The following is a 16,847-nucleotide window of genomic DNA, read 5'->3' on the forward strand; positions in this document are numbered from 1 at the left end:
GCATCAAGTTCTTCCTGCAATCTCGCTGACTTTAGCTCAAGCCAGTTTCTGCTGTGATTTCTCCTCGAATGGAGGACTGAACAGCTGCCTCCTCATCAAACCTCTTTCAGACTCTGAAGACAGCAATTAAGTCACCCTTGGTCTGTGCTTCTGCAGTTCCGTCAGCCTTGTGTTGAAAGCTCTTGTTTTCCAGGCCCTTTGATCATTTCAAATGCTTTTCTTTGGACCCTTGGATATCCATGCATCCTCTGAGAGTGTAAGAAAGAAACGCCAAGCAGGCTTGCGGCTTGAGCAAAGGCCTGCTGATTCACTGCAAGGGAGGCCTGTGCCAACATCGACTTCCCCTAGCGCGGGCTTACACACCACTGGCCAGGCAGGCCCTGGGCAAACCCCAGGGGGAGGTAAGCCCTTCTCTTTCCCATATGCTTGTTTTACTCCCTGGAATTCCTTTCCCCATTTCAGTCACCTCTCACCCTACGTCTCTCTTCCCTAAAGGACCTTTTATGCGTATGTGCTCTGTTGCTTACTCGTATCTGACTCTTTGCGACCCCGTGGACTGTGGTCTGCCAGGGTCCTCTGTCCATGGGATTATCCAGGCAACAATATTGGAGTGGGTTGCCATGCCCTCCTCCAGGGGGTCTTCCTGACCCAGGGATAAAACCTGGGTCTCCTGGTTTGCAGGTGGACTGTTTACCATCTTAGCCACCAGGGAAACTCCAAAGAACCCTTTAAGTGTGTTAGTCACTCAGTCATGTCCAACTCTCTGTGTGACCCCATGGACTTTAGCCTGCCAGGCTCCTCTGTCCGTGGAATTCTTCAGGCAAGAATCCTGGAGTGGATAGCCATTCCCTTCTCCAAAGGATCTTCCCGACCCAGGGAGAGTACCCGGGTCTCCTGCATTGCAGGCAGATTCTTTACCATCTAAGCCACCAGGCAAGAACTGAAGAACCTTTTATTTGCATCCTACTGAGACTTAAGTTGTGTTATTACCTTGCCTTAAGAGTATTGGCTTTTCAACTAGTTGTAGAAATAAGTTTGTCTATTTGCAGGATTCAGAAGGAGAATATGGGAAACACATTAAGGCAGAGAGAGGGCTCAGTCCAGCAGCCCCTGAGCCCTGTCCCAGAAGCAATCACAGATCACGCCAGGATCACGGTGCCTGGCCCCAGCCTGGGCCATGCCCCTCATCTGCCCACTGTAGGCCCAGATGAGCAGGTCAGCAGGATGTGGGATGAGGCTGGCATGAATGATGGGAGAGGACAAACCAGGAGAGTCCTATCTCCTGCGGGTCCTCTAAAAGTCTCCAGGAATCCCCGACTTGGGGACCCACTTCCCCACCTCCTCAGACCTCACCTGCCAGCAGCCCAGCCTAGCCCGCTGCACGCCTGAGCACCCCAGCCAGATCTGTATTCCTGCCAGCCTGCGTCATGTTTGTTTTCCACCGTGGGTGCCGTGACCTGGAAAACAGCCGCCGTGATGCTGCACTCGCCCTGATTCTTGCAGCCGCTAATTGAACAGTTCGGAGGGAACTGTGCCACAAAGCCGCCCAAGGGCGAGAGCAGATGCAGCCGATTAATTACAGCTGGGGAGCTCCACGGGGCTGCACCGGGAGCAGAGGGAGGTGCTGGAGGCCCAGGGCCTGGGCAGCCTGGGGAGCACTGGCTGGGCCACTCCTGGACTTGGGCAGAGCCTTGGAGGCTGGAGTTGCGGCAGATGTACGGGTAGATGGTTAAGGGGTCACAGGAGAACCCCTTCGTGGTGGGAGCCTCATGAAGACTGGCTCCCATCCTAGAGACCCTGTCTTCTCTGTTTATATCTCCTGCCTGATAGACAGAAGTGGGCATCAGCTCCAGGTTACTAAAGAGTCTGATAATGGTACCTACTTATGAATTTTTTCATTTTTTAAGTACTTATGAGTCAGGAATTGTGCTAAGGGTCTTATATATTGGGTTTTTCCTGGTGGCTCAGATGCTAAACAGTCCGCCTGCAATGTGGGAGATCTGGGTTTGACTCCTGGGTTGGGAAGATCTCTTGGAGAAGGGAGTGGCTACCCACTCCAGTATTCTGGCCTGGAGGATCCCCGTGGACAGAAGAGCCTGGCAGGCTACAGTCCATGGGGTCGCAAAGAGTCGGACATGACTGAGAGACTAACAGTTTCACTTTCTTATATATTACATCTCACTTAGAGCTCACGACAAACTATGAAGGAGGTGCTACCATTATTTCCATTTTACACATGCAGAATAGTGTTCTGGGTAGGTGAAGGAACTGGCTCGAGGTGACAGAGTGAACGGCAGAGCCCAGCCAGGTCCACCTAACCGGTGCCTCCAGCCTCCCCACCACGCTGCCTGAGTCTCCAGCGTCCTGCTGGGGCACAGCCCCAAGGTCATCAGCTATGAGAACTCATGCCCCAGCCTCGTGAGCCCCTCTGTGCAGGCCTGCCATGGCTAAGGCCACACTTGCTGCCCTCGAAGGAGCTCTGGAGTTGGCTAGCCACCATTTCTCCGAACTTCTCAGCTTCCATCCTCCCCGCTCTCTGGCCCTGACCCTGTGAATGCCCACACTTCCCTCGGCCTTGCCCCGGTGCCATCTCTCCCTGTGCATTTGAGTCTCCCCAAATGACGTTCTGGGTGGGGACCACTGGCTTGCTTCCCATCTCTGTAGCCCACTCCATTCCCTCCCCCAGCCTGTGGACTGACAGTTCTATTTGTCTAAGTGAGCCCAGGAAAGAGATGAAGGATACTACAGGGTCAAACATGGGAATTCCAGAGTCAAGAAGCTAGGATGAACTCCTAGTTCTAAAGCTCACTAACAGTGTGACATTAAGAAAGGTATCACTCTTCATAGTACCTTGGTTTCCTTACCTGTAAAGCGGGGCTCATGATAATTGCTTCCACCTCATAGAAATTGTCATAAGGTCTAAATGAGATAATATATAGACGGTGATAAGTTAGCAGTGCTAGATCCCAGGTGAGCATTCAGTGAGTGCCAGCTATCTTTTTTCTCATTACTATTTTATGATTAAGAAATCTCACCAGAAGCCAGGCCAGTTGATTTCCAAAAGAGTTCAGTTCAGTTCAGTTGCTTAGTTGTGTCAGACTCTTTGCAACCCTATGGACTGCAGCATACCAGGCTTCCTTGACCATCACCAACTCCCAGAGCTTGCTCAAACTCATGCCCATTAAGTTGGTGATGCCATCCAACCATCTCATCCTCTGTTGTCCCCTCTTTCTTCTGCCTTCAATCTTTCCTAGCATCTTTTCCTAGGGTCTTTTCCAGTGAATCAGTTCTTGGCATCAGGGGGCCAAAGTAGTGGAGTTTCAGCTTCAGCATCAGTCCTTCCAGTGAATATTCAGGCCTGATTTCCTTTAGGATGGACTGGTTGCCTCTCTTTGCAGTCCAAGGGATTTTCAAGAGTCTTCTCTAACGTCACAGTTCAAAAGCATCAAGTCTTTGGCACTCAGCTTTTTTTATAGTCCAACTCTCACATCCATACATGACTACTGGAAAAAACATAGCCTTGACTAGACAGACCTTTGTTGGGAAAGTAATGTCTCTGCTTTTTAATATGATGTTTAGGTTGGTCATAGCTTTTCTCCCAAGGAGGAAGCGTCTTTTAATTTCATGGCTGCAGTCACCATCTGCAGTGAAAATGGAGCCCCCCAAAATAAAGTCTCTCACTGTTTCCATTGTTTCCCCATCTACTTGCTATGAAGTGATGGGACCCGATGCCATGATCTTAGTTTTCTGAATGTTGAATTTTAAGCCAACTTTTTCACTCTCCTCTTTCACTTTCATCCAGAGGCTCTTTAGTTCCTCTTCACTTTTTGCCATAAGGGTGGTGTCATCTGCGTATCTGAGGTTATTGATATTTCTCCCGGCAATCTTAATTCTAGTTTGTGCTTCATCTAGCCCAGCATTACACATGATGTACTCTGCATAGAAGTTAAATAAGCAGGATGACAATATACAGCCTTGACCCAGAAGCAAAACAGTGAACTCCACAGAACCTTAGAAATACTCAGAAATTATGGGTATCCTATACCTCAAAGTGTTAGTTCAGTTCAGTTCAGTCACTTAATTCTGTCCGACTCTTTGCGACCCCATGGACCGCAGCATGCCAGGTCTCCCTGTCCATCACCAACTCCTGGAGCTTTCTCAAACTCAAGTTCATTGTGTCGGTGATACCATCCAACCATCTCATCCTCTGTCATCCCCTTCTCCTCCCGCCTTCAATCTTTCCCAGCATCAGGGTCTTTTCAAATGAGTCAGTTGTTTGCATCAAGTGGCCAAAGTATTAGCTTCAGCATCAGTCCTTCCAATGAATATTCAGGACTGATTTCCTTTAGGATTGACTGGTTGGACCTCCTTGCCATCCAAGGGACTATTAAGAGTTTCCTCCAATACACAGTTCAAAAGCACCAATTCTTTGGCGATCAGCTTTCTTTATGGTCCAACTCTCACATCCATAGCTTTAACTAGATGGACCTTTGTCAACAAAGTAATATTTCTGCTTTTTAATACAATGTCTAGGTTGTTCATAGCTTTTATTCCAAGGAGGAAGCATCTTTTAATTTCATGGCTGCAGTCACCATCTGCAGTGATTTTGGAGCCCAAGAAAATAAAGTCTGTTACTGTTTCCATTGTTTCCCCATCTATTTGCCATGAAGTGATGGGACTGGATGCCATGATCTTCATTTTTTGAATGTTGAATTTTAAATCAGCTTTTTTCACTCTCCTCTTTCACTCTCATCAAGAGGCTCTTTAATTCCTCTTTGCTTTCTGCCATAAGATTGGTGTCATCTGCATATCTGAGGTTATTGATATTTCTCCTAAAGTGGCTTCATGTTTACAAGCGTCCCATGCAAGTGGATCCTCTGGGCATTGTTCTTGGTGGGGCTCAGGGCAAGGGGAGAGAGACAAGTTGTAGCAGGGGAAAGCCAGGCATGGAGACTGCCCAGCACAGTGGTGGCTGCCTCTCTGACGGACCTGTGCGGCTCTTGCTGTGTCTGCAGCAGGCTGTTGGCACCCTAGACTGTGTTCTTAAGAGGAGATAGGAAAGGGGAATTCAGAGCCTCCTAGCACAGGCAAAGGTACGGGTCCAGGGGAGTCACTCCGGGTGGAGCACCTCCAGTGGACGGTTACACTTTGTATCCAAAGCTCCTGTGTCTGAGGTTGGGATCAGGAGGGCTTTTCCCCCTCATCAGGACAGGCCAGGGAGGACGCTTGTGGGTACGGAGACAGTTAATCCTCTCCTGACTAACCCACTTACTCCTTTCCTGTTGCTTAGAGTTTTCCTGACTTTAGAGGGCAGTGATGCCAACTTTGTGCCCGCAAATTTTGACCCCAGCCTGGCTCCCCAAGGCACCTGGATGCTGAACCCAAGATAGAAGACTATCACGTCCTTTTCCACCTTTGCGTGTCCGTGTGGATGTGGACGTGGGCATGTGTGTGCTCGAGCAAGCATGAGCACACTCTTCACGCCAGAGCCCAGTCTAAGAGCTCTGCAGGCATCCATAGCAGCTCTCTACCTGGCACAAATCCTTGCCGGCTCTTAGCTGATAGTACATTCAAAACCTAATTGTTATCTCAGCAGAGTAACTCCATTATTCATCCTGACACCATCCCCCGTTAGCAGTTTGTTGCAGTGATGTTATATTAATGAGGCCTGCAAATAAATGAACGGGAGATCAGAGGGCCGACTTGTTTCTCAGGAAAGCTGGCTGACTTACTTATTTATTTGTTGGGAACTTTGCAGCTAGTCATTCTCGCCCTGGGCAGGTGGCTCTTGTCTTTTCCCACGGAAACTCGCTGTAGCCTTATAGATAAATACTTCCAAGTATCCAGCTTGCCACACAGTTTCACACAAGCATTTACAACTGAGAGAATCCAGGAAAAAGATCTGCTTTAAAATATTAGGGCAAATGGAGAGCGGGAGGAATCAAGATCAATGGATCATTCTCAAACTTCTAGCGCGTCAAGAATTATTTATGCCTGGTTTCAGAGGGCAGTTTTCTACAACTGGTTTTCTTTCCCGGTTACATGTACCTAAGATAATGTTAAACAGAATGGATATTCCCAAATGGGGGGCTCGTGAGGCGTGGGGAGTTACTGAAGTTGACAACTTTATGCAGAAAAGCTACAAAGTGGTTAATGGAGAGACCACTGCAAAACCAGTTCTCCTAGGATCTGGCATCAGTGTGACCTTACTGGACAGCATGGCAGGGGACTTCAGAGGCACACAGGAGTGTCTCCTGGTACCCAAATGGTGTAGGCTCCTGATCACTCGCTGAGGACCCCAGCACTGGGGATTTGTCCCTTGCATCCCAAGCCCGCTTCACCTTTATTTCACCCCAATCTCCATTCTCACCTGCAGACATGAACTGCCTGGGCCCCAGTCTTTGTGCTTTCCCATCAACTGAGATGCTTGTGAGAGCAACTTTCACTGTGACCATCATCCCATTCATAGATGCGACCAGAAACCAACTGAACAGTCCGATAGCTTTAAGAACCACATGCAATTAAAGTAACACCTCCCCTGGATATACAGGAAGTGATCGCCTTACACTTAAAAGTGCCCCCAGATGTTCTACCATTTCTTTCCCCCACACTTAGAAATAAGTGTGGACTTAATTATCTTTAGGAAGACAGGGGAGGGTTATTTTAAGACTTAAAAGAGTAGCCAATGTCCCCAGTTTGTCTGTATTTCCTGACACTGACCAACGGGACTCGGATCCTGGGCTCAGATGTTTTGGGGGTGAGGTGAAGTGGGAAAGTGCACAGCCAGGGAATACTTCTTTATCCCTCTGGCCAAGAGAAGGAGCATCAAAAGGTGGGGCAAGTGTGCATTCTGGAGTCAAGAGCACTAGTGAATTTGTCTTGCCACTAACCAGATGTGTGACTTTGGGCAAATTATTTACTCCCCTAAGCACTGTTTCCCTGGCTCTTAAATGGAGATAATTACAGTCATCTTGTAGGACTGTCATAAGAAGGAGCAGGTATGCGGAATCTAGAGGTTCTGGCACATAGTAGTGTCTTGTTAAAGAAAAGCTATTATTAGTAAGACTCCCAAACTATGAGTGTGACTCATCTGTTCAGGTCCTTGGACTGACTGGTGTTCTTGTTAGGCGTGGAGCTCTAGGTCCCTGCTGCAGTCCTCTTTCCTAACAGCAGACAGCTGCAAAGGGTTACAAATTACAAATCTCTGTCTGAAGCCCTTTGGGAGAAGTAGAGCAGCCTGCAGGGCAAGCAGGTTCCAGCCTCTTCCAGGTGGCCAATGTTCAGGGATAGGCTGGCTGCATTGCCTGGCCACCTGACTCAGGACTAATTTATCCACGTGATAACTTCTAACTTTATCATGCCTGAATAAATTCCTTAGAACCATGGCATCTCCTCTTTTTGCTTAGAATATTCTGTTGTGGGAATTTGTGTTGAATTTTATCCCCCACAAATTCACATGTTGAATCCCTAACTCCCATCACCTCAGAATAAGACCTTATTTGGAGATAGGGTCTTTACAGAGATAATCACATTAAAAATGAGGTCATCAGTGTGGGCCCTAATCAAATATGACTGGGATTCTTATTTTAAAAAATTAGAGACAGACATGCACACAGGGAGAACACCTTGGTGATATGAAGGCTGAGGTCAGGGAGCTGCTTCCACAAGAAAAGGAATGCCAAATACTGCCCCAAACCACCAGAAACCAAGAGAAAGGCTCGAACATATTCTCCTCGCAGCCCTCACAGCATGAAGCAACCCACCGAAAGCCGGATGTCAGCCTTCGGCCTCCAGAACTGAGAAAGCAAATTTCTGTTTTTTTCTTAAGGGCCCCAGCGGAGTCTGATCCCTGCAGCCCTAGCAGACCAATGCACTCGCTTGGAGTGGAGGCCTCTCTCACAGGCGCTCCAATGCCTCCTGGCCCTTCCTGAAGTTGCTCTCCTAAGAACCTCTTCCACTGGCCCTTGCTGTTGAGTGTTGCCCACTCAGTGTCTCTGGGCTTTGCTTTCTCTCTAGGGGATGGCTCCTAACATCCTCCACCGTGATGTCCTGGCAGATCCCTGAGGCACTCGCTGGGGAAGAACAGAAGCGTGCTTTCCAGACCTCCGCACGTCATCTCCTGTTCTGGGGCCTGAACAGGTGACACGTGTGCAGACACCCGGGATGACAGCTGGAGTGGGAACAGCCTGGGATGCCTCCCGCAGGGGACAGCGTCATTATCACACCAAGGGCTGGCTGAAAGGGAGCAGACGGTGAGTCCTGAGGGGGTCCTAACCTGAAGTCGAGGCAAACTGGGAAATTCAATCAGCTGGAAGACGTGTCCTACATGGAGCTGCCACAGGAGATAGGTCTCTAGGGGAGGGCTTGGTTGCCATGGAGACAGCTGGGTTAGGCGGGGTTAAGGAAGAACACAGCTGTTCATCCAACTAAGCTTCGGCTCACTCCATTTCCTAAAGTAGAATTCCTTTAAGGTCAGCTCATTGGTTGCCCTGCCCCCGCAAGCAAGACAGCCCCATTCCAGTCCCCGCTGGTTTCCAGCAGTGGACATTCTGCTGCTCCCAGAAACCACCATGGGCCATCAGAGAGTCTTCTCTCCTCCCTCAGAAAGGATCTTTGTGGTCAATGGCTCCTGTTTACACGTGGGCGCATCCTGAGGGGTCATACATTTTTGAAGATAAGGGAGGGTCAGAGACAAGAGGGAGGTATGTAAAAAAGAGCACAGAGCTCGTAGAATTCCGATTGTTAAAAAAAGAAAAAAAGATCTAGGCCAACGTCCAGGAATTAGCCAAGAAAGCCGAGGTAAAGGAAATGAGTTGACTCTTCTTAAAAGTTACTTTTAACAAATCACATGTTCTTGGGAACAGATGCCGCTGAAATGGGGTGGTGCTCTTCTCAGCTCCTGCTACAGAGGTTGATTCTCCTGATTACTGGTGATGCTAACTTTGATCACTTGGTTAAGAGATGTTAACCACTGGCCACCAGGCTTCTTCCCTGTAAAGTGTATAGGAAAGCACCCTACACCATTCTTGTTGCAATGAACGCAGGTCGTGTGGGGAGAGAGCTTGAGGCTCTGGTAGTCTCCCATTTCTCACCGTTCTTTCATTTGCTAATTTTAGCCTTCATTGGACATTCCTGCCTGAAACAAAGATTACTGTGAACTGTGCTAAGTGGTGATATTTCTGTTTTCCTAAGTCCTTCTATTTTTAGGACTTGGAATTCTAGTATAAAGAGGAGCTTCCTTTCTCCCACATTGTTTACTTATATCAATAAGGACCACACATTCTTATATTATTTTCTTGCATTGAGTACATTAGGATGATTATTTATTTTCTTGCTCACATTGCCCCAGATTTGGCCACTGGGGCTAAATCAAGTTGGCTCATGCACCCTTTTGACGTGCAAACTAGTTGTTTTACTGTTCCTTGCTAAACATATATATGTCACTTGAATTTAATCATGAGAAAACCATCAGACAAATCCTGACTGAAAGACATTCTACAAAATAAAGGTCATGAAAGACAAAGACTGGGGATTCGGGCACTGAGGAGTCGTGATGACGAATGCCACACGTGATCTGGATTGGAGTCTGGACCAGAAAAAGGACATCAGCGGGACGACTGGGAAATGTGAAGAAGACATGTATATTGGACAGCGTTATTCCATCAGTTAATTTCCTGATTCTGGTCATTGTACTGTGGTTATATAAGACGCTAATTTTGGAGAATCTGGGTGAAGGGTATATGAAAGTTCTTTGTACTATTTTTGCACCTTTTTATCAGTCTGAAATTATCTCAAACATGCCAAGTTTAAAAAGTGAAAAATGGCTTTTGTAAGGAGAGGAGGCTTGGTTGGGGGTAGGGAGTGCAGGCTGAACGCGGGTAGACGTTCCTGCTCCGGCTTCTCCCACCCACGTGTCCTGTCCGGAGTGCCTGCCGTCCCTGGAGTGGCTGGAGACACCATGTGGGTTTGTCTCTCTCCCCTGATGCTCTTTCTTTGTCCACAGCCTCTACTTGAAAAACACCAATGGGAGAGACCCCACTGCCCGGGGCCTTCACTTCCTGCTGCTGCATTCACTGGGAAAATCAATTACCAACTAATTACCTCAGGGGGTTAATTAGCATCGCACAGCCTGGGTGTCCCAGGGAACAGAGCAGCCTGTCAGTCCCCGGTCAGTGAGCAGGGGCCTGGGGGCAGAGGTTTCTCCTGAGAAGCCCGCCTTCGGGCGGGGCTGGGGCAGCAGTCAGGGTTGGCAAGGGTGAGAGGGGCTGATGGAAACTGGTCCCTCCTGTCTGATCCAAGCGCCCCTGGACCGCAGGTGCAGAAGCAGAGAGACGAATCACAGCCACAGCAAGAAGAATTACAGAACGGAGCAAGTTCTCAGGGCAGCCGCTGCTGGAAATCACTAGAATCAGGGAGAAGGCACGGAGCCCTGAGCAGCTCAGGGAGCTAGCTGTCTGGGGGCAGAGGCTGGGGCGCCACCAGCAGTCCTGGCGAGCACTTTGCCGATGAGATGAGGGCACAGGAGAGAGTCAGTAGGCACTGCCAGTGGGCGGGGCCAAGAGAAGGATGGGATCGTAGAAGCTTGGTCTTTGAAGGGCAGTGTCCACACCCTCACAGCACCTTCCTACAGGGATGGATGAGAACCTAGATGGAGGGACACACGCTCCTCCAGCACCTCGCTGTCCCTGGGATTCACAGCCCTGTGGATGCACGGCATCTGGTCTGTACCCACTAGGAAGGCTGGATGTGAGGGATGGGGAAGCTCACTTCTTTTTTACTTTATCATCATACAAAAAAGGATTTTATTTTGGGAGATCGATTCCTAATTTAGGGCAGGTTTTACTTCCAGAAATAAAACCCCCAAACAACACAATCTCATTCACTCTTAAAGGCTGGCACGCTGAGCAAGGAATGTTCTTTTTACTGTCAGGTACCAGGGCTCTGCCTTTTGGTGTGCTTTCAGCCACCAAGTCACCCACAGTAACATGTTATAGTCTTTTTTCTTTAATTACCTCTAGTGCAAAAGCAAAAAGCAAATCATATCATTTAAAGTCATGATCTTTACAGTGTGCCTTCCGCTGATCCTTCCAGCCCCATTCAATTAATTTAGCTCTCAGCAACTCTTTGAGGTGTTCTCCAGTTTCTATCAACTTTTGGTTCATCGATGTTTTCTACTGCACATCTTTGTTCCTCTTGCTAACCACACTCTTCGGCTGCCTGGACCTTGACCCTCAGTTTAAGCCCACTTCTTGTTTAATATTACTTGGGCAAATCATAAACACTTTCAAAATGTTCTTACAATTAAATATATCTGAGCTGAAATGTAAGCTCTGCCATTGTGAACTTGGACAATTCCATCACTCAGAGCCTCGTTTTCTTCCTCTGTAAAATGGAGGTGAGAATTTTGGCTTCTCATGGAGTTTATGAGGGCTACATGAGACAGTGCCAAGCACATCAAACAAATATTTGCTCCCTCTTTGAATATCTCATGGTAGGTTAACTATACTCATTTGATCTTGAGGCTTCTTCTTTCTTCTTCTTTTTTTTGAAACTGATCTGAAGCTGCAAAATGGTCACAGGGATGTTCCATTAGGTTCCCAATACTCTGGGACACAGGCGAGAGCCAGACTTGGCTGAGAGCCAGACTTGGCTGAGAGCCAGACTGGGCTTGCTTTGGCCAGTAATGGGAAAATGAGGCAGGAAGAGGGAAAATGCAGCTGCTCAGGGAAGAAGCAGAAGAGGAGCAGCCGCTCCTGCTTTCTTTTTACTTTTCTTTTTAAAAAATTTTTTGCCAAACTGCATGGCTTGTGGGACCTTAGTTCCCTGGTCGGGGAACTAGAACCCAGTCCATGGCAGCGAAAGCCCGAGTGTAACCCACTGGACCAGCGGAGAACTCCCTGCTCCTGCTTTCTTAGACTTGCAAATCAGAGTGGTACCTGCCCTGGCTGATACTTCTAGTCATCATAAGGAATGTGTAATTAGTTTCAAAGTGCAAGTGACAGTCGGTGAGTAGGGAGAAGTAAAGAGTGATGAGCTCCTAAGGCAACCGAAGTTAAATGCAACTATTCCTCTCCCGGCCATTCAAACCCCAAGCAGCTGCGTATTCATTCACACCATCTCTTCATCTTCCTTTGCAACTGACCATTCAGGAAACATCATTTTTCCCCCCTCAGGATAATTAGTTACCTATTTCTTTCCATTAAAATGCACAAACAAATTGTGACAGAAAGGAAGCCCGGGAATGGCGTGGTGGCTCACGCAGTGCCTGCCTTCGCTTTCTCCTTCTGTTTTCAACTTTGCAACTCTGAGCTAATTGCAGCCCCTGACATCACATTTCTGCTGAGAAGAGCTGAGCCTGTTTTTTCTGAAATGTTCACCCAACATCCAGCCAATTTCTCGTCCCCGCCTGGCAAAGCTGGCCTGGCAGGCAGGCTGGGCTGGCTCTGCCTCCTTGGTGCACACATGCACACCGAGGCACACGCATGGCTGTGCACGTGCATGAGGACACACTCCCACACGCTTGTCGCTTATGCCTGGACACGGGCCATCGGGACACCCATGAGAGGTGTTCCCTGCCCTTGCATTAACCTCACTCTACATCAAGCGTTCTTCCATAAAGGCTCAGTTCCCAGCATCCTGGGGCGGTCAGCCCCTGGCCATCCTGTCCCACTCTGGGAACGTGGGGGGCTTACCTCGGTGATCTGAGGGTTGGAGCACTTGACGTTGTGGCTGGACCAGTCGAGCCAGGGGCTGGAGGAGCTGCTGCAGTGCCGCCGGAGGGTGCACCTGCGCTCGCCGCTACACCAGCCACACTCAAACTTCCGGTCGGCCTTGAGGCAGAGGCCGCAGCTCTCCCGCTGGGCTGCACACTTGTAGAGGTGGACTGCAGAGAGAGGGACGTGGTGGGCACACAGGGAGCTGCAGGGGACTCCTCACTGCTTACCCTCTTCTCGCGAGGTGAGAGAAACCACCCCGTCCATGGATAACACCAATGACTGTCATTATCCTTGCAAAGAATGACTGATGGGGAATTAATAATAAATTGAGGCTCTTAGCAGTCATTTAAAGGCACGACAGAAAATATTATTATTTAAGAATTCGGGCTCTAGATTAAATTGGATCAGGGCTTTCCTTGGAGCTTCAGCGCTTCCTAGCAATGTAACAAAGAATTTAAATTCTTTGATTATCTAGTCTGTAACACGGAGATCAGTTAGTCACTTCAGTTCAGTCGCTCAGTCGTGTCTGACTCTTTGAGACCCCATGGACTACAGCACACCAGGCCTCCCTATCCATCACCAACTCCCAGAGTTTACTCAAACTCATGTCTGTTGAGTCGATGATGCCATCCAACCACCTCAGCCTCTGTCATCCTCTTCTTCTCTTGCCTTCAATCTTTCCCAGCATCAGGGTCTTTTCAAATAAGTCAGTTCCTTGCATCAGGGGGCCAAAGTATTGGAGTTTCAGCTTCAGCATCAGTCCTTCCAATGAATAGTCAGGACTGATTTCCTTTAGGATGGACTGGTTGGATCTCCTTGCAGTCCAAGGGACTCTCAAGAGTCTTCTCCAACACCACAGTTCAAAAGCATCAATTCTTCGGTGCTCAGCTTTCTTTATAGTCCAACTCTCACATCCGTGCATGACTACTGGAAAAAACATAGCCTTGACTACACAGACCTTTGTTGGCAAAGTAATGTATCTGCTTTTTAACATGCTGTCTAGGTTAGTCATAACTTTTCTCCCAAGGAGCAGGCATCTTTTAATTTCAAGGCTGCAGTCACCATCTGCAGTGATTTTGGAGACCCCCCGCCCCAAAATAAAGTCTGTCACTATTTCCACTGTTTCCCCATCTATTTGCCAAGAAGTAATGAGACCAGATGTCACGATCTTAGTTTTCTGAAATGTTGAGTTTTAAGCCAACTTTTTCACTCTCCTCTTTCAATTTCATCCAGAGGATCTTTAGTTCTTCTTTGCTTTCTGCCATAAGTGTGGTGTCATCTGCATATCTGAGGTTATGGATATTTCTCCTGGGAATCTTGATTCCAGCTTGTGCTTCATCCAACCCAGCATTTCTCGTGATGTGCTCTGCATAGAAGTTAAATAAGCAGGGTGACAATATACAGCCTTGACGTACTCCTTTCCTGATTTGGAACCAGTCTGTTGTTCCATGTTCAGTTCTAACTGCTGCTTCTTGACCTGGATACAGATTTCTCAGGAGGCAGGTGAGGTGGTCTGGAATTCTCTTCTCTTTAAGAATTTTCCACAGTTTGTTGTGATCCACACAATAATCATTGTTTTTCGTGAGGTTTGAATGAGATGTGGTATATTCAGTGATGAACATAGTGTCTGCAACATAGCCTATGTTCTATATATGCTTATTATCTTTTCTTTCAACTCAAGCCACATGCTTATGCTGCTGCCTCTATTTCTGGCACATATGGACTCGTTGAAAGAGGTAAGGACTGATTTCCCCATTTCAGGCAAAAATGAAGCTCAAAGAGAGCTCAAAGAGAGAGGTAGGGACTCTCAGAGTTTAAAGGTCAGTGCCCCAAGCTAGAAAACATTTGCTGCGCTTCTAGAACGCAAGGTCCCGAGAGGAGAGGCGCACACAGGGGACCTGGTGGGTCTGAGAGAGATGCCGGCTGGGATTTCAAGAAAGGCCACATGCCCGGTGGCGTGGGGACAGAGCTAGCTCATAAGGAAAGGGGGTCAACGCAGTCTTGTGGATGGAGAGAACGTCCCAAAAGAGGACAACCTGGCTACTTTTGGAGTCTGCAGATGCTTTCAGTTTTGTCTCTTCCTGACGTAGAAGCCCTAGACAGGCCAGTGGCAGAACTGTTTTGTGAGCCCGAGGCTCGGTTGTTGTAAGCTGGTGTTTTGAATTCGGAGTCCCAGGAGGAATTCTCTAGAAGTGGGATACTGGGAAAGCCCTTTCTCAGTTCTTCTGGTCAAGCAGGGTGCATCTGGAGGCCAGGGACAGGTCCCAGGGGAACCTGGGCATTTTTTATTCTTTCATGGGTTTATTCTTCCCTTTTATTTTCATCCTTTTCCTCTGCTCTGCCAAGCATTCCTCAATCCCAGCTACAGAGACTACATTGAAACATCCTGATCCTCCGGTTTCTTATGGTATAGGGCAGGAAATGGGAATCTTAAAATGAACAGGTCCACACTGCATTTATTAACATGCATGAATGGTCCACATCTAATTCCTCATTTGATCCTCACGATGGCCCCCCACTGCCCAGATAGAGAACTTGGGACGTACAGAGGAGCGGTAATTAGTGTGAGTTCACCTAGCTATCAGTGACAGAGGCAGGATTCGAACCCCAGTTTGTGGGATTATGGAATCCTAGTCCTTTGCACCATGACTTTCTCCACTCAACACAATGCATTAGCCTCCAGGGACAGAGAGGCTCTGGGTGGGAAGTGAGTGTGAAGACACCCATGCATTCAAGGAGCTGCTTAAAAGTTGTTGGGCGCCACAAGGGAAGATTCTGATGCAACAGCTTGGATGTGGCCACTTTTTTTCTCTCTAAAACCTCCAGGTGCAAAGGCAACCTCCGGGAACTAAGCCCAGATTCTCAATAGGCGAAATGTCTATTTCCTAGCACTGAGAAAATCTGAAAGGCAACCCACTCCAGTACTCTTGCCTGGAAAATCCCCTGGACGGAGGAGTGTGGTAGGCCACAGTCCATGGGGTCGCAAACAGTCAGACACGACTGAGCGACTTCACTTCAAGAAGAGAAATAGAAGAAGAATCCCCCAGCCTGAGCTCTGATTTTGATGGCAGCATCCAGCACAGGGACGGCAGCGTCTGGAGGAGATGCTGAAGCACTTGTGGGTCCTCCTGGGGCCTTGGTCCCTCTCTCTGTGCCCCTGGGGTGACCTCAGCCTGAAGGACAGGCTTGTGAAAACCCTAGCTAATTGAAACGTGACATGTGGCTCATGGCCCGGGTCAGGGGACAGGGTTCTGGGGGAGGAAGTTTCACATCTCACAGTGGCCTGAACCATGGGAGGAAGGATAGTGACTTGGTTAAGCATGTGAGCTCCAAAATGAGACTGTCTGGGTTCAAATCCTGACTCTCATTATTTGACTCTTGGTCCATTTCTTTCTTTTTTCAACTTCATTGAGGTGTAACTGACAAAAAAATTGTATAATATTTAAAGTAATAATTTGATATACTACAGAGTGAAAAGATTCCTCCCATCTAGTTAATTAATAGATGTTAAGAACACACAAATGTTAAGAACATTTAAGTTCTGCTCTCTTAGCAAACTCCAGCTCCATAACAGTGATATCAACCATAGTCACCATGCTATAATTAGATTCTTCATCTTAGGGCTGGAAGTTTGTACCCTTTTACCAACTTCTCCCTATTTCTCCAACCCCCCGACCACCTTTCTATTCTGTTTCTGATGAGTTGGGACTTTTCTGCTCCCCACTCAGATTCCACATATAAGTTATCCTACACAGTCTTTGTCTTAAAAACATGGAACACTTCGTGAGCTTGCATCGCTTTGTGCAGAGGTCAGGCTGCTCTCTGCCTCGTTCCAATTTTAGCGTCTGGGTTGCCAAAGCCAGCAGTCTTGGTCCCTCTCTTAGCTTCTTTGGGTCTCAGTTCCCTTATTTATCAAATGAAGATAATGCTAGGGCATCCTCCTCAGGGTTACAATGATTAGGACAAAAAAAAAAAATCCTAAACAAATCACTGAGTGAGTGCCTAGCCAGGGTGCTCATCAAACTGGAGTCACTTCAGTCACTCTGGAGAGCTGGAAGGAATGCTGTACGGAGGGCAGCCGTCCTGGCACCCAGGAGGACCTCCACGTGGGTCTGCAGGACCAGAATGAGG

General features: G+C 48.1%; 1 protein-coding gene across 1 annotated transcript in view; it reads right to left on the reverse strand.

Moving 5' to 3' along the window:
• PLXNA2 (plexin A2) overlaps nucleotides 1-16,847 on the reverse strand; it is a 232,718-nt gene that overhangs the window by 46,761 nt on the left and 169,110 nt on the right. Inside the window, exon 12 of the mRNA XM_040263761.1 lies at nucleotides 12,693-12,883. Within this exon, the coding sequence (XP_040119695.1) occupies nucleotides 12,693-12,883 (191 nt within the window). The remainder of the gene's footprint in view (nucleotides 1-12,692; nucleotides 12,884-16,847) is intronic.

The sequence above is a fragment of the Oryx dammah genome, unplaced genomic scaffold (assembly GCF_014754425.2).
Source record: "Oryx dammah isolate SB20612 unplaced genomic scaffold, SCBI_Odam_1.1 HiC_scaffold_21, whole genome shotgun sequence".
NCBI classification, from domain to species: Eukaryota; Metazoa; Chordata; class Mammalia; order Artiodactyla; family Bovidae; genus Oryx; species Oryx dammah.